Here is a 21986-nt window from a genome sequence, read left to right as displayed (position 1 = left end):
TGGCTTGAGCAAGGCAAATGCCTTTCATGTAACCAAAATGTTTGTACCCCCATAATATCCTGAATTAAAAAAAAAGGAAAATAAATAAATAAATAAGAAGCGATAAGGACTTGCAAAAATCCTAAGGCTGCATTTAAAAAAAAAAATTCTGAGAAATACAATGTGTTTCTATTAATTTAAACTGTTCACATGTAAGCAAAATAAAAATAACATGATTTTTTGCACATATTTCTTGTACTTTTATTAATAAAGAATTTTTTAAATATAAAAAGATACATAAAAATTATCCTGGCATAGGTAGTTAAGCAGAGAAAGGATTTCATTTAAAACAATGTATCATATTGGCACCTGAACTAGAAGAAATGGGATTTAGCGATTATCTGTACTGTGTTGAGAAGTGCTGAGGCAAATTATTTTTTAAAATTTTAAGTTTACTGCCATTTTGAGAACCTACCACAAAATAAAATGTGTGTGGAGGCATGTGACTGTAATTGCCAAAAGGTGGAGGCTCAGTTTACGCATAGAAAATGAGGAGTAGAAGGATATTGTGAGTGTAGAGTTAGGAAGGAAAAAAATGGGAAAAGTACCAAATGGAGATGATGAGAAAAAGAAAGATGGGTCAAGGAGAAAAGGAATAGTATGTATAAAATCAGTAAGATTTTATGTATTATTATAATTATATTTATTTTAGATCACCACTTAGTTGAAATTGTGATTAATACCATGGCAATTTTCTTTTAATAATAAAATTGCTATGCCTTTAAAGATTTTGCTTGTTCTTTTCATATTCCTCATTCTCTAAGTGGAACGATGAGTGAAATGCAGTTTTAATTATTTTTCCCCTGCCACAAATGTTGCTTTTATTTTCCAACCTTGCCATCTTCTTTCATCTCCTTTAATGCTACTCTCCACTTTCTCACTTTCATCATCACTTTTGTCTTTTTCATTGGATGGTGCCCATCAACATGCAAAGGTGCCATTATTTTTATATCTTAAAAAAAAATCTTTTTTACCCAAATTCCCACAGAAATCCTTCAACTAGCTCCACCTTTCTCTGCCTCACCTTACATCCACACTTCTCAAAGTCATCTATGATCACTTTCTACAATTCTTTCCCTTCCTGTCTCTCTCAAACCCATTGTACTCAGATATTCACTTCACCCTGAAACTGCCCTTGTCAGATCCCAAAGAGCTTCATGCTGCTAAATTCAATGATCAATTGGATTTAACAAGCTTCTTCTCAGTATCCTCTTTTTGTTACTGGTACTTTCTTTGACTTATTGTTGGAGTGCACCAATGTCCATTATATGGAATTCTTTTCATTTCCACTTATATTTACTTCTTTAATGTTCACATTCATCACCAAGGCTTTAAATGCCAACTATATGCCCATGACTTCCAAATTGGTATCTCCAACTTGGACTTCCTCCTTGGACTCTAGATTTGTATGTTTAAATACCTTTTTGATATTTCCATTTGAATTTATAACAAACATCTGAAAATGCAAATTAAACTTGTTATCTTTGCCCCAAATCTGCTCCATAGTTTCCTCAATCTCAAAAATAACTCTATTATTCCAATTGCTCTAGCTAAACCATTGTCATCCTTGACTTCCTTTTTATTTATATTCCACGCCCAATCTATCAGAAAATCCTATTGGCTCTAATTCTGTATAAACCCTAAATTTAATGAATTCTCACCACTTTCACTACTACTCTTGGTCTAATACACCATCTACTCTAACCTCTACCCTCCTCTCCTCATAGTCTATTGTCAACATAATAGCCATGTTGATTCTTTAAAAATGTCAGTCAGATCACGAGACTTTGAGACATTTCTGTTTAATGCTTTCTAAGGATGCTCCGCCTCATCAAAAATATAAGCAAAAGCTTTTTAAAACAGTGTACAGGGCCCTACTTGTTATAGCCCTCCTTCATTTCTCTTTCCCTTGTTCATTCTGCTGCAGACACACAGGTCTCCTTGCTGCTCCTTGAAGGATCTAGGCATGCTCTTTCCTCATGGCCTTTGTGCTTGCTCATCCCTCTATCTGCAATGGTTTTGCTCTAGATATCCCCACGCCTCCCTTCCTGGATTACTTCAAGTCTTCATTCAATGCTATGTTTTCAGTGGGACTTCCTCTGACTATTCAATATAACATTGCAAATTCCTCCCACCCTTGACACACTTTATGCTCCATACATTATTTTTTCCATAATACTTACTACCTTGTAATATAATACATAATTTACTAAGTTATATTTAATATACCTTTTCCACTAGGATGTAAATCTCATAAAGGCAAGAATATTTTCTCTGTTTTATTCACTGCTGTATTCCCAGCACACATAGAATAGTTCCTGGCACACAGTAGATGGTCCATGAATAATTAATGAATGAATACATCCTAATATTAACTCTAATAAGGTTATCTACACAATTCAAAATTTGAATTTGCTATAAACATATTTGTAATGACACACTGCCTCAACTGGATGTATGTTAATGTTTAGATAATTCTAGATTAGTTTTAATTTGAAGCATATGTATAAAAAAGGTGATAAAAATTTTGGTTGGTGGTTTTTTTATATTACATTATTCCACATATGATTGAACCTAAATTGTGTTGATGAACAGCATCACTAACCTCCCATAAAAAATAACTAATTTGTGTTTTAGGGAAACAAATTTGTGTTTTAGAGAAACTTTGAAACACTGCAGCCTTCTTATTAAAAAATATTTTTTTTTTAATTAACAGATGTTGAAGAACAATTGGGATGGTAAGTCAAGAGTCCAATGACTACAATAGACACTGGACAGATATTGCAAGGCAGTCACTTGATTTGAAATTTGTCCTCAAAATGATACCAAAACAAACAAACAAAAAAAAACCTTTAGCATCTGGGCTTCCTGTCTACATACATCACAATTGAAAGCTTCTTCCTAAATCCAAATCTAGCCATCATTTCAATTCTATGGGTGTAGAAACGATTCACTAGGAACTGAACAATTTGTCATTTAGACTTGTGAGGGGAGCTCTATTCCATTTAACAAGCAGACATGCACACTTTTGCTGTCAAAACAGAGAATTTATGATTCACTCACTTTAACATCATACAAAAGCACAAGGACTATAGCCCCATTCAATCTACCATCATGAAGGTTATAAAGAAGTCTTGCAACTTACCTATTGGTTGAGTTCTTTTTTGAAAAATTCGAATTCCTCGAGCATTTTCCATTTTAATTAATGAATGAATATCAGTGCCATTAAATCGGTTTATCCTTATGATATTGGAGTTATCAGAACTGGTTGCATACAAATAGTCTTCAAACACAGTTATACCATAGAGATGTCTGATCTATAAAGAGGGTCAAAATAGCTATGATTTTTAATTATACAGCTTTCAACTTGAAACAAAAACTGATTGCTATTTACTAGCGTGGAAAATGGCAATAGTTGGAGAGTCACAAGAATATTATAATTCACTTTCTCTCAAAGAATTCCACATTTCATTAATTTAAAATTTTTTTCTGGAGAAGAAAGCATTATTCAATAATGGATAAATCAGTTCCAAATGTGTGGGAGAAAAATTTATCCATGTTTCATTAAGAAAACATGTTTAGTAGTTATTTTTCAAAGGCAAGTGAGAACCAGACTTTCAAGCATATTTAATAATATGCTGTTAAAAATGATTCGAGATATTTTTATGGACTACTTGTTCATATAGTCAAGGGTGTGTAGAAGCTGCAAAAGTATAGCTCTGCCTATGAAAAAAACTAATGAAAAAGCACCTCTGAAAATTTGTTTTATAAATTCAAAATCCAATTTTGTGCCACAAGTTACGTTTAGACTAATACATGCTCTGGTGTAGAAAATAATGTATAAAGAAAACACATATTTGCAATCATTGTAAGTAAAATGTCAACATTTTACTCAGAAATTGCATTATTTCCAAAGCCAATTTATGGAAAATGGAGTTGTTTGCTCTGAGAATGATGATGTTTATTGCTCTCAATATGCTTAAATTAACAGTCTCACTCTCCTCCTTGGCAAAGTTCTTAGAGATTGTAGAGAGGAATGGAGATCTTAGAGTCATGGAAAGCTTCCAGCAGAGTAAAAGGAAGAATGAGTACACTGATTTTCTGATCAAAAGGCACATGCTAGGCACATTGCCTTTGGGTATTCTTTCACTTAATTTAAAATAGTTCTGGTCCAGGATATGGTGGAGTTGTCAATTGATTTGCTGTAGAGGTTTTGATGAAAAAGCATTTGTCACTACTTTTTGAAATTATATTGTGCACTTTTAGTGTATATATATATATATATATATTTATTTATTTATAGTTAAGAGAATTTGACAAAGTATGTGATAAAAATTCTTATAGAATGAAATCACAAAATTTTCAATTTTAATTAGGAAATCTTGCCAATTTTGTAGTTTAAGAAAAAGCATTTGATTTGCTATCTTCCTAGCATATATGACTCATTGTGTCTATTTCTAATCCTCTCATATGAGATGTGAGTAAAAGAAGCCTGGCTTTTACATGTTGCTTTTGAGTCATATCTCATTTCTTCATGTCTAGACTGGAAATAATAGAAAGAATTATTCCATGTTAAAGCCCAAATAATCTTTCCTTATATATGTGTTACTCCAAAGCAAGTGGGTGTGGGTGTGAGCATGCACTTGTGTGTGCACATTTATGTGTGGATGTGGCCATGTGTGTATTTCCTAATAGCATTTTCCACATAGTTTCATAAATATACCTATGGCCCAATCTTGACTTGGGTAATACTTCTCTTCTACAAGCAAGCTGAGTTCTTCCATTGCCATTAATCTTATGCATGTTTTGTGTAATGTTTGGGGCCTTCCACTTGCAAGTCTCTGGTTACGGCACATGGACATTGTTGTCTACCTACGTGCCAATTCACATCCCAGGAGAGAAATCAAGGAATTGGTCAGAGTAGAAAATATGTTTGCACAATAAAGAAAAAATTTCACTCACAACCTCCCTATCTTCCTTCAAAAAGGTCTGTTTCTCATAAAATAAGCACTTCTGCTAACTATGCCCTGCAGAAGTGGGGGAAGCTTGGAGTGGTAGGTAAACCATTCTGCCAACAGCCCAGATACTTCAAAACTGTATCTACTTTGGATTATTTAGTGGCAGGTTTACCATATGTTTAGGGAACCAGCAAAACACAGGCAAGAGAAATGAAGAAAAAAAAAGGATAATTAAAAACTTCAGACATTAAAAAACTTTTTAAAGTAGTCACGGGGAAAATCATTTGAATTCCTTACCTTTGTTACCAAGGTTTAATTTTTAAAATTTCAAATACTGTAAAAGAAAGTCCATCATAATCATCTTGGAGATCAGGCCCTCTAAAGGTCATAACTAAGACTTGACAAAGAAATCAAGCTTTATAGGAAAGGTTGAAGGTGATAGAGAAATAACTGGCTCCACCTTTATTTAACACTGGACAGTTTACTTTTTTTTTAACCACTCAGATTAGTGCATTTGTTTATCTGTCAAGGAGAAAGGATTTCATTTTAAAAGCTGATTAGAAAGGAAAAGTAACTTAAAGAGATAATTACAGGATATACCTGTCTTGCATTGCAAAAGAAACAAAAGAGATTCATATATTTCAGCTCCCTAGACTAGGAATCCCACATGAAATTAGCGCAATCAGTGAACAAGGCTTATTTCTACTTAAAGATTTCTTTTAGGTATTCACTCAATGTTGTTTGAAAAACCTTATAATTTAGCAAGGTAAAAACTAACACAAGTGGGAAGAATTTTGACCTTGGTGACTTTCACAGAATTCTCATTTTGGGAAGCACTTGAATACATCAGAAGGCAAAATTTAATGGAACCTATTAAAATAATAAAGATACTTTTGTGAGCAAGTATTTGCTTTGGTTAGCAAAAAATTTCCAATGGCACATGAGACCGATGATAGTTCAGCTCCTTATGAATAAACTACTTATATTAGCTTTTAGTAAGTGGGTCATAACATCTGTCCTATTTTAATACTTTTCTTTCTTGCTAGTATAGCATTTTTGTCTTTGTTGTTTTTGTTTGTTTACTCTGTTTTTAACAGAGGGAGAGGGAACAAGAGACATTTCTAATGTCATACTAGCACTGTGAAAAAAACATTCTCCAATATAGGAAATATACTGTAATTTTTATGACCCATTGTAGCTTGACTTTATGAGAAATTTTCAACGTTGCAAATTTTGTTCTTCTTCATCATAGTACGTCTTTCATTTTTTACCTTAGCTGCATTTTCTAACAAAATTATACTTACTTGTCTGCCTTGAATTATAGTATGTCTATTTTTTCCTTGATAGTCCACTACTCCCACATAGTCCAAGTAAAGATCTACCCAGTAAACCAATTTGTTGACTAGGTCTAGTGCCAGTGCAGCTGGTTGCTCTGTCTTTGAATCAATTATCCTTGTTCTGTTCATCCCATCCATGTCACATCTCTCCACTTTGGCAACATTCCCGTAGTCAGTAAAGAAAAGTTTTCTGTTGAAAGAAAACTAAATGTTAAAGTGAAGGGGGGAAAAAGCATATTTGATGGAGCCATCTGCAAAAAACAGAACTGTTCCTTCTAATTTATTTCAGTGATTACATCTGTTAGCTTCTCATAACCATTTCCATATAATATCACTCATAAACAGAGAAATCTGCTAATGAATATTGCAGGGCATAAGGGAGCAGGTTAACCAACCACTGTAAAATTTCCCCAAAATGAATGATTATAGTGGGTTTATTTTTGTATTAGGAGAAATGTTTCTTTAAGCCTCACAGAGCCAATGCACATCCACCACATTCCGTGTAAGCTTCAGAAGTGAGCCAAGTCACCAGGTCAGGGCATGTGAGCTATCAGGCTTTATCTTCAACCTACTTTTCAAATTGCCTGGTGATGTTTGTCTCTTATAAAAGCTATTATGTGGAGCTCAATGATGCTATGAGTAGTAGAGAATAGTAAACCTGGAACGGAATTAAGCAGATGGAAAAGCAAACGTGCTATTTGTAGCAATGGAAATAAAACATAAATAATCCCACACCCAAACCTACCCAAATCTACCAAATATTCCCAAATTACAAAATTTCATAAAGGAAATGCAGGTCATTTCTCCTCATTTTGTCTTAACATTTATTTTGAAGAGAAGGCTGAAAAAGAATGTTGACCTCTGAGATAAAAAATCCTTCCATGGAGCATCAACGGTGTCTGTCAAAGGTTTAAATGTACCCCCAACATTTTAGTGCCTAATATTTGATTAGTATTCACTATGTTTAGTAGACACAAATCAATTTCAATTAACCTGACAATATTTAGCTAGATGACCCACTCATGAGACTAAATTACATTTGTAAGTAGAAGACCATCTTGCCTTAATTTAAATAGAATCTCAAGGATAATCCGATTTACAGTGACTGAGCAATATTAAGATTACCTAGAGTATAGAATATTTGATTTTACAAACTTGGTGAATTAGTTTTGTGTTACTTTCCTCAACATTCTTGCATTATTTAGCAGTATGGGGTATCTTTCAAGCTAAAAAGTATTATTTAAACTTTAATTTTAATTTAGCTCTTTCTGCTGTGGGAGGCTTTGACTAATTTTTACACATTAATGCATATTGTTATATAATAGTGCAAGCCAGATTTTATTCTGACTATATATTTCTCCAAATGTTCTTGAAAGATCAATTTATCACAATAAGTTAAAAATGATTTTTTCAAATGATATGCAGGTGAAGAGCTTTCTATACTAGTGAAGAATAAATAAAAGGGCATATGGTGCGGTGTTTTATTGTCATGTTAAACATCAAATCTATGCTTGACTCTCTCTCTCTCTCTCTCTCTGTTCCTGCTTCCATCCTGCATTTCTGCTTTCTTCATTTGTAAATCAATTTGTCCATAGCTATCCCAAGTTAAGTTTCTGTAAGGAGTACACAGTTTCTCTCTCCCTTACTGCAGAACGGTGCTCATTATTCTTAAGAGGAGCTCCCTTTCTCACACAATACCATAATGCCTCTCTTTTTATTTTCCTTTTGTCACTGGTCCATGTCACATAGGTGAAAACAAACTTGTGTGTAGAAAGTTTGAATTTGGGCATGGAGAATTCTAGCACACTATGTATCACATGATACATACAGACTATGTAATATATAGGGATATGAATCAGGCAGTTGCAACTGTCTACATGATGCTTAAGAGGAAAGATGAGTCTGGAGACAAGACACTTCTCCGAAGTCATCTTGAGATGACTTAATTGGATGTGATCTCCCTCCACTTAGTAAAAGAGAAGTGCCAAGACAAGAACCTTGGAGGCATATTATTAGAGAAATAGGATCAAAGGTGATCAGAGGTTATAGGTAACATAGACATTCATGGAGGTCTAAAAGAGATAAGTTTTGGGATAAACAACTGGAGTGACTGGCTGGGTCAATCACTTCACAAAGTAAAGAATAGGCATGTAGATTAAGGAAATGTCATTGAATTTGATATTTATTAAAGTACCAGTAATTTTTGGTACTTCTGTTTGAGAAGTTTAGTTACAGAGGAAGAGTGAACCAGGTGACGCTTAAGGAGGTCAGGAAATGTAAATTATTCTTCCAGGAAGTTTTTCATGGATTTTGACCTCTGATTGCAGTAATGATTCAAGTGATTCTCATGTTTCTACTAGTGTAATAAAAGTAGTTGAGATAACTGCCTGATAAAATTTCTGCCAAGTATGGAAAAGAAGTGTAAACACATGACTCATTCAAATTTTGTTGTTTTAATGCATGTACAAAGAAAAAAAAAACAAACCCAAAAACAAAAAACGAAAATAGGGCGACTTTCAGTATATGAAGTAGCACTGAACTAGAAGAAAGAATGAAGAATTTTCCATTGTACTCACAGTGCATAGCAGAACAACTAATGCCTTGAGAGATTTAAAAGTTGTTCTTTACACTAAATTGAATTTCTCCAATTTCAGAATCCTGACTAAAAGAACTCTGTTTACTTTTAATTGAAATGCAAGAAATGGAAGAGTTCTCAAGGATTATTATCAATGGCCATAAAGTTGCAAGTATTAAGTACCTATAGTCACATGATTATACAGATGTTTCTTTGCTTGTTTTTAACAGTGTTTAATTTTGTTTTAAAATTTCCTGTTACATAGAAAAACTTCCTTTCCAGGGCATTCTTTAATGGAGGCATAGTTTTATTATAATTGTTAAACACAAACTAAGGTTTTTAATTATCAAAAAAACAACTAAATGTCATTTGTTATATAAATGTTTCTGGGCTGAAAATCACTCTGTTCTTTCCTATAAAATATTTCTCCAAATCTTAGAAAAGGTAAACAGTGGTCTGTGAACCGCATTATCCTATTGATCCTTATAATTTCCCCGTGAAATAGAAGTAGCAGATTACTTCTATTTCACAGATGAAACAGGTTCAAAGTCCATTTGGTTAGCCATTGACAGAGCCATAAGGTGAAACTCATGCCTCTTTTCTTTCTTTATCATTATTTGGAAAGAATTTCAAATTTATGGAAAAGTTTTAAGAGTAGTAGAATGAAGACCTATTCCCTTCATATAGATTCACCAGTTGTTCCAATTTTGCCCCATTGGCTATTTTATGTACTCATTGAACCACATGAGAGTAAATTAAAAACATCATGATCCTTTACTCCTAAATACTTCAACATCCATTTCCTCAGGACAAGAATATTCTTTTTAATAACCACAGTGCATTTATCACAATCAATACTTTTAACAACACGTACAATATATAGTCCTTATTCAAATTTTGCCTATGGACAAATAATGTACTTTATAGTAAAAAAAAAAAATTCTGATGCAGAATCAAATTCAACATCATACATTATATTTAATTGTCTTTTCTCTCTAGACTCCTTTAATCTTGAATAGTTCTTCAGTCTTCCTTTGTTGTTCATAATGTTAACATTTCTAAAGGGTGGATATGAGTTGTTTTAAAGAATATTCCAATTTGGGGTTTGCCTGATCTTTCTCATAATTATATTGTGTTATGCCTTTTGAACTGAAATGCAATAGTTTTGCATTTTATTGTTACTGACCCTAGGGTTTAGAAACAATGTGGAAGCCTATGATCCACCCCAAAGTTTCACAAAAAGGGCTTACAGATGGTGGTTTGGAATCCCATTTATTCCATCTTATTCCATGTTTTCTGAACACTTAACTCTCTTATATTCCAGGGTCCTCAGTCTATTTCTCAGTATCTCTTCCCACCAGGATCCAAGTGTCTTATGCTGCCTCTAATACAGCAGGGCCCTACTATAACATTCTGCCTGTCAGACTCACAGTGGTTTGTAGAGATCATTCCTAATTCTACCCTATGCCCCATTCCCTTGGGATTGTAGTATTGATTTTTTTTTTTTATCTTTTTGTTCTTATCTGTGATATCAATTATTTTTTACTATGCAGCAAAAGGGGGCAATTAAATTGGAATTGATAATCTCTTGTTCTATTTTTTGAATATTATCCTGTTTAGTTTCCACTAACATGAAATTAAAATAAAACAATATTCCCACAATTGTCTCTATTTCTAAGATGTTTAACTATTATATCATAAAGGAAAAGAAACTTTCCTTCATATTTTCAATTGTTCATCCAGTTCATTATTATAATTCTGTTTCTTTAGCAGATAGCAAATTTATCATTTTGGAGTCATTATCTCATCAGATATAGGAAACTGATTTTATCTGACATCTTTGTCAATTAGATGAGCATCCCTGTTTTATCATAGATATATAAGTTTTATACAGTTGAGAGTAGTAAGAAACTTTCAGTATTGTTGGTAAACTTGCCTGACATAAATCAAAAGTCACAAAGGGGGAACTCGCAGACAGTGATAGAGCACTGTGCTTACAGAGTTATGGCTCCCATCATCACTTTAAACCAAAGCAATTGTTACACATACTGACATCTTAAAACTTGTGTTTTTTAACTGATAAAAATAAGAATTAGTTTGTCAATGATATCCATTTTAAATTATGCTTATGTACTTTAATTCAAAAGGACATAAAGGATGTTAAATGCATGGAAGTTCTGTCCATATCCTTTAACAGCATAGTCAGTCATGGTTTTGTGTCACCATTCTTACATTTTACATTTTGGTTATAACTTAATGTTAGAATTTAGAAATTTTCAAAAAGTTATCAAAATGAAATGACTTACCATTCATTTTAACTTCTTTAAAATGAGGTCACGTAATACATTTTTTTAAAATGAGGTTACATACGTATTTTATATAACAAGATACAAAATGAAGATAAGAAGAGAAGGGTATGAAACATAAAACTATATATTATTGCCATATATACTGCCAGGTTTAAAAATCATTGTTCTGATTAGGGCCTAGCAACTCTCCATGTTTATTAATCACATGCTAATGTAGGCAACTACATTTCTTTTCATTTCATGGAAATGATACATATTTTCTTTAGAAAGGATTACATTGGGAACTTTATCTTTATTTTTGTTTTTATAATACCTTAGTGTTATCCAAATAGCATCAATAGTAATTCTTTCTTCTTTTCTTCCATTGTACATACAAAAATTGAATTAGAAAGCAATTTCCATGTCATATAGAGTAATTAAAGTATATTCAGAATTAAAGTAGGAATATTAAATATTTAGCATTGCAACTCTAAAATGGAATTGCAAATCAGAAACAGTAATGAATCTTTGGAATAAGAGGTTTAAATTCAAATTCTATTAGATCCTGCTACTTAAAAGCATACAGATGATAAACAATTTTCTGTGTCTAGCTGAGACTCTTCAAGACAGTTATTTATTGATTTTAGTTGTTTGTGGTTTTCACTTTTGTTGTTTGAAAAATCTCTCTTGTACTTGATTTTCAGTTTATACATAAACACACAGAAATTAAACTTGACATACATACTCCCACTGTTTGCTGGCTACTCTATATTCTGAAAACATTCCCTCCAAAAGTGAGCATGTATTAGATATGTCAGGCATGTGGCTCATCCATTCAGCACCCTTATTTACCTAAACCTAACATATATGTGTGTGTATATATACATATATGCATGTACCTATGTATGTGTCTATCTATATAAAAACATATGGAAAGAAAGTAAGAAAAAGAGAGAACTTAGTATGAACAGAAACATGGCTAGGCTCTAAGCATACAATGCTGAATAAAGCACATACACCCTCTGTCCTCTTGGAGGTTATAGTTTAGTTAATAGATTTTAAACATATCCTATAGTTGCTGATGATAATCAGAATAAAATCTTATATACTTAAAACTATCAACAATGTTGAGCATGATCTAGTTTCTGTCTACCTCTCCAATTTCAGCTAGTGGTATCTTTCATCACATCTAACATGTTGGTCAGCCAGTAGTATCTGTCTATATTTCTAATACCTTGGTCATCTTTCCATCCTTTAGCAATCCCAGAATTTTCTCCCTTTCTGCACTTCAGTGTATATCCTGTTCCTCAGCCTAAAAAGTAATGTCTGTTGTGCTATTCCAACCTTGGCTTTAGTTTTCTACTTAAATGTCAATTCCTGTGAAAGATCCTGCTTTTCCAATAACAATTAGTTCTACCTGATATAATCTCAAGGTATTCTGTTTTTTTTTTTTTTTAAAAAAAAAACCACTTTTTATTTTACTGTCATAAATCAGATACACACACAAATACATAATGACATATTTAAAATCTGTCTATTAAGTAGACAATAACCTCCAAGAGTATAGAGGCTGTATCTGCTTTATTCAACATTATGTATTTAGGCTCTAGCCATGTGTCCGCTCTTATTAAGGTTTCTCTCTCTCTGCATACATCTATTTTTTAAATATATATTAATATCTATGTGTGTGTGTTATATACATATAATTTTTTAATCTGGCTTTTGGTGAGCTGTGGACTGGATTCTTCATATTGGAATAATAAGATCTAAGACTTAGACATAAAAATAGGTTAAAGAGGCAAAACATATGGATAGGGCCATTCTGGCACAGGAAAATAAGTTTTCCTCACTATATGGATAGCTCACTGGAATTTTACTTCATATCCAAACCATTAGCTAATAATAAATTATTGATTTGTTCAGTTTGTTTGCCTTGTCTTTTTTTCATGTAGTTCCCTTTGGAGAAGGTTAAGAAGTAGTGATTAGTTCAGGGTTATTCCTGTGTCCGGTCAATTTTCATTTTTAATGGCATTTCCTCAATATTCACTTTAATTTACCTATAGATATCATATTATAACAGAACTTGGATGTATTCCTGAAGATTTTAGATTATCTAATTCTGGAATCTAGCAAAGTTTTGTTTATTTGTTTACTGTAAAGTAGTATATTTATATAATCAACCTGGATTTTAAGTATATAATACTGTCTCCTGTGAGACGGATAGACTGGAAGTGTTGGGCAATTAAATGGGAAGATACCAGTTCGGTAGTTATCTATTAATGTAAGAAGTAGTAATAAAAAAGAGGAGAGATATTCAATACATATTTTGGAGTCTGAGTCAACAGGATTTGACAATTGATTTGACAATTAATTAATTGAGTGGAGTCAAGGATGAGTAAAAAGCAACATTCTAATATAACATTAATTTTTATAAAATATATTTCTTTTATTGTGCCTTCAGATTTTTCTCAATGAGTCTACCTGTCCTATAAGACCTCAGGAAGTCATTCCATTTAATACAAAGAATGGAGTCTACAGTTTTGGCATATTACTTTTCATGACCAAGGGCAATGCTATCTTAGGACTCCTTCAGGGGTCAGTTTGCAGGATGCCAGTGCTCAAAAGTTCATGCTCAATATACTTGATTCATGAGGAATAGTAAAATATTTGATGTAATATATCAGAAGTCAAAAGCTGCTCTTTGAGATATGCAAAGATGTATAACCTAATTTCTGCAGTCAAGGAAGTTCTATTGGTTTGTAAAGGCATTTTTCTGAACTGAAATAACACAGATGGCTGTCTCAGAAGTGACTAAGGTAAGTATCCATAAAGTTGTGGACTGCTGAACAAATCTGGTTCAGTGCTATACTAATTACCAGTTAACTGAACTATCAATTTCTATTTCAAGTTCTTACTAAATGGGGGAAAACATTATGTAGAAAAATGAAACTTTACAGCATAGATTTCTTTCATATTATTTATTGTTTATATGTGTGTACACATCTCATTATTCTGTTGGAACACAATGTGCAATAATATTGCAGTGATGATAAAATCATATGATTACATAGATAAAATCAAACTATAAAAAGATAAAGATTTCTTTGTTCAATGTTCACTGTCCTTGCTGTGAAGGGCAGATATACTTAGGGGGAAAAAAAGCAAGGCACAAGTTCTGTAAAGCAATAAATTCTTCATATGATTTTATCTAACTTTCTTGATTTAGTTTTAGGCAAAAATGCAGCATTAAGCTCAAGCTAAGTGTTGTTAAGACTGAAGGGGCCAAATAAAGTTGGTGAAGGGAAGCAACTGTCCTTATTCAGTTGGCAAAATGTGTATTTTGGTAATTGCAGATGTTTCTAGGCCAGGGTTTCTTGACCAGGATAAGCTTCAGGGGTTCCATGAACAACCAGCTGTGCAGAGCTGTATTGGCAGGTATGCCAGCAATTATAAATTCCTACAGGTGCATTTTTCTGGCAAGAGGATTAACACTCAGAAAGGTAAATGTCCATGCTCTAAAACAGTGATTCTTCAACTTTATTGTGCACAATAATCACCTAGGGAGCTTGCTGACATCTCCAGTTCCTATAATCACTGAGGTGGGAATTTTGGCAGTATCTAACAAAATTAAATATTCATTTACCTTTGATTCAGCAATCCTTGTTCCAGAAATTTATCCTGAAGATGCATCTTCACAAATAAGAAACAACACACGCACTAAGTTATTCACTGTAACATTATTAATAATGTCAAAATATGGGAAAAGTTTTATTATATTCAGACATTCCTTCCCTCCTTATTGATTAATTTCTTTCCAGAAAACTGGGCTCTAGGTTCCAGGAATACAACAGTGAATACTAAGGCATCTGGCCTTGTCCTCTAGAGAAAATCAGAAACAAGACCATTGAAGATACACATGCTTTAGAATTTACGAATATTTAGGGTGATTGGGTAGGGTAGCTCAGCAGATTGTTAATTGATAGATGCATTGTCTTCTAACATGCTTTTATTAGTTTCATGGTCAAAGAATTGAGAACAGTAGGCTAATCAATAATGGTAATCTTGTCCCAATTTTTACAATTTATTTCATGTAGGCCAATTGTTTTTTCAAGGAGAACAGATTGTTTGAATCACTGTTGTACTAAAATTCTTCCTAGAAAGGCCTTAGATTATTGTTTCCTGCTCAATTTTCATGCCTTCTGCCCTAATATCAGATTCCATAACATTCACCTTTACATGTCAATTTGGCAAGATATAGTCCCTAGTTACTCAAACACTAATCTAGATGTTATTGTGAAGGTATTTTGCATGTGTAATTAACATCTATAATCAGCTGTTCTTAAGTAAAGAGGATTATCCTTAATATTTGAGTGGGCCCAATTTAATCACCTAAAAGAGTTTAAGAGCAGAACTGTGGTTTCCCCGAGAAAGAAGAAATTCCATCTGTGGACTACAACATCAGCTTTTGCCCAGGAGTTCCAACCTGCCCTTTCTAATTTCTTTCCCTACAGATTTCAACCATACTCACCAGACCCTATCCACAACTGCATAAGATACTTTCTTTTATTAAAAAAAAAAAAAACAAAAAAAAAACCTCTATATTTTCATATATCTTACTGGTTCCATTTCTGTGATGGAACCCTAACTGATATAGTGCCCAAAACTTATTTAGGATAACACTCCTCTTCCAATCTCAGTCCACTTAATTTGAATGAAATGCCCATCTGAATGAATTTCAGGACTTGAGTGAGAGTTTCAAGAAAAACATTTTTTAAACAACTGGATCTGAATGAAAATGATCTGAGGCTAAAACAACAGTCTTTTATTTGTTCTTTCCTAGAAAAGCCCAAATCAAATGATGAAGAAAGAACAGAAACTGGGGACATATTTTTAATCTCTTAATCTAGCCATGCCAAAGTCATTACTGCTTGTTTTATTCAGTAATTTGAGCCATTAAAATTCCCCTTTTTTACTTAAGCTCATTTGAATGTTTTTTAACATCCACAACTAAAAAATTCTTATCTCATAAATGTGCATCATTGTGGTAAGGTAATTATAACACCTACCATCTCTACAAGAGAAAGAGAAGTCAAATGTTCTATCAATAATAAATGTATTCAGTGAATCTGGAGATGAAACCATCTGCATATGGTAATCTAATCTTTGACAAAGCAGATAAAAATATACACTGGGGAAAGAATCTCTATTCAATAAATGGTGCTGGGAAAACTGGATAGCTACATGCAGAAGATTGAAACTGGATCCCCACCTCTCACCTCTCACAAAAATCACCTCAGGATGGATAACAGACTTAAACCTAAGGCATGAAACCTTAAGAATTCTAGAAGAAGATGTTGGGAAGACCCTTTCAGATATCAGTCTAGGCAAAGAATTTTTGAACAAGACCCCCAAAGCAATCACAGAAGCAACAAAAATAAATAAATGGGATCTGATCAAATTAAAAAGCTTCTGCACAGCAAAGGAAGCTATCATTAGAGCTAATAGACAGCCTACAGAATGGGAGAAAATATTTGCTCTCTACACATCCTATAAAGGGCTAATAACAAGAATTTATCTAAAACTTAAAAAAATCAACAAGAAAAAAATCAAACAACCCCATCAATAAATGGCAACAGAAATGAACAGAAACTTTTCAAAAGAAGACAGAATAGTGGCCATCAAACATATAAAAAAATGCTTAACATCTCTAATCATTAGAGAAATGCAAATCAAAACCACAATGAGATATCACCTAACCCCAGTGAGATTGGCCTCTATCAAAACATCCCAAAACAACAAATGCTGGCAAGGATGTGGAGAGACGGGAACACTCTTACACTGCTGGTGGGACTGCAAATTAGTGCAACCTCTGTGGAAAAGAATCTGGAGATACCTCAAAGAGCTAAACATAGAAATACTGTTCAATCCAGCAATAGCACTATTAGGCATCTACCCAAAAGAGCAAAAGACATTCTGTAATAAAGACATCTGCACCTCAATGTTTATGGCAGCACAATTCACTATTGCAAGGATGTTGCTGTCAGATTGGTACTAACTGATCAACACTATGGTGCTCACATGGTAGTAATATTCTCCAGGAATTAGGGGGTTGGGGGGATAAACTCACAACTAATGGTCACAGACACAGTGAGCATTGTAGAGGGGAAGGGCATGCCTCTAAACCTCACTTGAGTGAGGCAAAGACATAAAATGTAACCAGAAGATATTTGCACTTCAGTGTTTATTGCAGTATTATTCACAATGGCTAAAATGTGGAATCAGCTTAAGTGTTTATCAAGGAATGAATGGATAAAAAAGATGTGGTGTATGTAAGCAATGGAATATTATTTAGCCATGAAGAAGAAGGAAATTTTATCATTTGCAGAAACATGGATGGATCTGGAGGACATTATTTTAAGTGAAATAAATCAGGCACAGAAAGACAAGTATTTCATTTTCACACTCATATATGAGACCTAAAAAAATTGATCGCAAGGACTTAGTGAATAGAATGGTGTCTACTAGAGATTGGTAAGGGTGTTGGGAAGGGGTAATGAAGAGGTGTTGGTGAATACTGTTAAATAGAAGGAAAAAGTTCTACTGTTCAATTAGCGCAATAGGGCAACTATAGTTAAAAATAATTTGTTATATTTCAGAATAGCTAGAAGTTTTCAAATGTTGCCAACATAAAGCAATGATAAATGTTTCAGGTGAATCATGTCCCAAATACCCTGTTTTGATCATTATATATTATATGCTTGTATCAACATATAACATGTATTCCATTAATATGTACAATTATGTATCAATAAAAATTTTAAAAAAATAATAATAAATGTATTGAGGATATTCTAAATGTATTATCTACCATGAACCTAGTAAGCAGTCTCTAACATTAACATTCTTTGTAAAATGCAAAATATATTGTTAGGAAATTCAGTTTGGAGTATCTGTCGAGCTCATATCTTTTTTCTGACGGATAAAGCACTTCTCTTTCCCACAGAATTTAGGTTTTCCAACCCAGCTTCTTTTACCTGGCAGTATCTCCCACCCCTACCTCCTTTCCCTAGCTTATTAGACCAATGGTGGACACCTAGCCCTGGGATACCCAATACACTGATTAGACTAAGTCAATCAGATTCCCCTACTTAGGTTTTTAAAACTGTGACACAGAAAGCTAGTAATGGCTGCTGGCTTGAAAGGATGTATAAACTGAGGGCATTGGTGTGCTATGTTTGAGACATGTATATGTGCAACAGAAAAAGCTTGCCAAGAAGGAAAGAGAAAAAGAGAAGGGGAGAGAGAGAGAAAGGAGGAGAGAGAGAGAAAGAGAAAGATGAAGCAGCCATGAAGAAAGAAATGTTCTGCTTCTCTTTGCTCATATATGATCCTTAACTTCTCATAAGGAATGTGTTCAGGCCACTTTTAATTATGTTAAATAGTGGGTCTGCTAACTAAAATTTAGGAGCAGTAAACAAAGATTACTTCATGTAATGCTGTCAGTTAAAAAAAATTAAATTCAAATGTAGTGCTAAATTGTACCAAATGAAAACAAACTCTGAGCTAATCTTGACCTCTATGCTACCATGATGAAACTCTATCTTTTCTCCACAATGGAAAGTGAGATTATTAAATCATAATAGAGACCTAGAGAGATAAAATGCTTTGTCCAGGATCACACAGGTAAGTAATTACGGGATTTGGTTTAGAACTCCAGGTCTCCTAATTCATGAAAATGTTCTGTGCTTAATTTCCTCCCATTATTTCCCTGTTCTCCTGTATGGTGTCATGTATTTATAAAGCTACACTTTCTTATGTTTTCAATTACATTGAATTTTAATTGTCATTTATAAATATCAAAAACATTTAGGCTTACTGCCTTCCTTTTCCAATCAGAAAGTAAGAACTCTAGGAAAAGGAGTCAGTTGTCTTTATAGTATATAAAACATTTTCTGTATCTGACAAACAAAAATGACAATAATAACAACACTGCACTTTTGAGTTTCTATGAAAGTATTTGGACCATTGCAATAACTGTAGGTACAACTTTAATGTGCTGAGACACTGTGAAAAGTTAAATTGATGCATGTGTATTAATGATTAATTGATGCATGGATATCACTTTTCCTACATATGTAAATAGAGATAATAGCACTTATATGTAAAGTGCTTTAAATTTGCTAACTGAAAGGGAGCATAACAGACTCATAAGCTTTTTTTATTAATGTATTTGAGCACACTATAATAACCCTGCAAATAATGATGTTCTAAAACCCCTGAATCCCTAAGTTATTAAGTTTCCTTCCTCCCTCCATCCCTCCCTCCCTTCCTTCCTCCCTTCCTTCCTTCCCTCCTTCTTTCCCTCCCTTCTCTCTTTCTCTTTTTTCATCAATCAATATGAGAAACTTTTCAAAGACAGTTATCTCTATTTCAGTTAGAACTTACACCAGTATATATAAATTTGCATAATCATTAATAGTGGTGAAAGTTACAGCACTGAATTCAGGTAAATTAATTTTATGAAGACTAAGTAAAATTCTTTGTGAAAGATTATCTCATTTATCTTGAAGTATAGTATCTACATTTTTTTGGATCCAACTTTAGATTGTAAGCAATTTGAGAGAGAAACTATAATCTTTATGTAATAATTCTAAAGCATGTTAGATATAAATCACCTTCAATTCTTTAAATACAAGCCCAGTATCAGTATGTATCAATTTTCACCCCAGTATGCCCAGCTAATATTTGTCTAGTATCAACAGTGAATAGCTTGACAAAAATAGTTTATTTTAATATAACCTATTTGCTAAGTAGAGTGCACCCTTTTGGAATAATGATCAGCTCACGTTCAAGATGTAAAACCCTATTGGAAAGCAAATAGATTGAGTCCAGAGAAACTGATCAAGAAGCCACAATGGGGGGGGGGGGGCATATAGTACCAGGAATTTGCCAGATATTTGCTGCTCATGCCATGATATGTTTGGTTGTGTTTTAGTATTTTTCCTGAAATTCTAAATTCTGCTATCTGGTATTCCTAACTTTGAGTAGTTAACAAAATCTTCCTGATTTTGTTTCTTAGTGGCTACTTCTGTTCTCTCTGAATCCTTAATTATACAGTTTTCATTCCAGCCTTGAGATGCTGCCTTTAGCTCCTTAATATTATTTTGGTTTTATAACCTGATTTTCCTGCCTTAAAAATAAATATATCCTGATTCTGATTAGCCTTGTTGCAACTTAGAACAACTTTTTGAACAAAAATGGTAGCATATACAGAAGTCATACAAACTTTAGAGATAGTTATTCATCTGTTCTTTCATTCAACAAATATTTATTGAGCATCCATTTTGTCAGGCACTGTACATGTCAGGTTTGCATTATTATTAGGCTTGGTGTAAGATGCTACATAGAAAAACACAGTCAAATTGATCTGAGTTTCAATTTTTCAACTCTGTCTCTATTTCATCCTGAGGAAGTTACAGCAGTTGCTCTTTATCCTTGATTTTGCTTTCAGCACTTTATCCTTGATTTTGCTTTCAGCACTTTTAGTTATCTATGGTCAACCATGGCCCCAAAATATTAAGTGGATAATTACAGAAATAAACAATTCACAAGTCTTAAATTATGTACCATTCTCAGTAGTGTGATGAAATCTCTGCATCCTGCTCCTACCCGTATGGACATGAGTCATCCTTTGACCAGGGTACCCACATTGTAAATACTACCTGCCTGTTTGTCACTTAGCTGTCTCTGTTATCAAATCAGTCATCATATTGACAAATCACAAGAAGAAAGATGAGTACAGTAGAATAATATATCTTGAGAGACCGAGACCATATTCACATAATTTTTATTATAGTATATTGTTATAATTGTTCTATTTTATTATTAGTTATTATTTTTAATATCTTACTAATTTATATATTAAATTTTATCATAGGTAAAAAATATAGTACAAGAAAAAATATAGTACATATTGATGCCCCTTATCTGGAATGCTTTGGGACTGGAAGTGCTTTAGAATTAGGATTTTTTTTTTCAGATGTTGGAATATTTGCATTATACTTACTGGTTGAGCATTCCTACTCTAAACATCTGAAATCCAAAATATTCTAATGAGCATTTCCTTTGAGCATCATGTTGGTGCTTAAAAAGTTTCTGATTCTGGAGCATTTTGGATTTTGGATGTTCAGATTAGGGATACTTAGCCTAAATATATAATATTAAGTTTAGTATTATCCATGGTTCCTGGCATGTACTGAGGGTCTTGGGACTTATCCCCTGTGGACATGCGGAGACTACTGTGCTTAACTTCTGACCTCCAGCTTCTTCATCAGTGAGATTAGAAAAATTATGCCCAATTAAGAATGTGGTTGGATGAATTAAATGAAACATAGTGTTTAGCATGTAGAAGACACCCAGAATGAAGACGTTGCCTTCCTTCCCTTGTTCCACACTTCTTTTTTCATATGATGCTCTGTTTCTTCCAGTACTTTCTAGTTGAGATTTTGGAGATGGTGACAGGAAATGAGATAAGTGTCAAGTTATAAATGTCAGTTTTCTAGAGGAATAAGAGCTTGACAAAAAGAGTGATTTCTATGGTGGATGGTGGCTGAGGAGAAGTACTTTAGTGAGCCTCACTTTCATACTAAATAAACTAATGAACTCCATATTAATAGAAAAATTTTGGCTACAGAAGAAAAAGTGGTGTGCTATTAAGAGGCACAGTATAACTTCAGTAGAATGGAACTCTAGTAACATTCAAGCACAGTGCTGGGTACTGGTACTAAAA

General features: G+C 33.3%; 1 protein-coding gene across 2 annotated transcripts in view; it reads right to left on the bottom strand.

The window, feature by feature from the left end:
* Positions 1–21986, bottom strand: part of LRP1B (LDL receptor related protein 1B) — a 1768615-nt gene that overhangs the window by 760646 nt on the left and 985983 nt on the right. For both annotated transcript variants that reach the window (XM_069473041.1, XM_069473049.1), the window contains exons 8-9: positions 6302–6524; positions 3185–3356 (exon numbers count right to left, since the gene is read on the bottom strand). In XM_069473041.1, the coding sequence (XP_069329142.1) occupies positions 3185–3356; positions 6302–6524 (395 nt within the window). The remainder of the gene's footprint in view (positions 1–3184; positions 3357–6301; positions 6525–21986) is intronic.

Source organism: Eulemur rufifrons, chromosome 1 (genome assembly GCF_041146395.1).
Source record: "Eulemur rufifrons isolate Redbay chromosome 1, OSU_ERuf_1, whole genome shotgun sequence".
Classification (NCBI taxonomy): Eukaryota; Metazoa; Chordata; class Mammalia; order Primates; family Lemuridae; genus Eulemur; species Eulemur rufifrons.
Note: the sequence above shows the minus strand (reverse complement) of the source record. Positions and strands in the feature narration are given on the sequence as shown.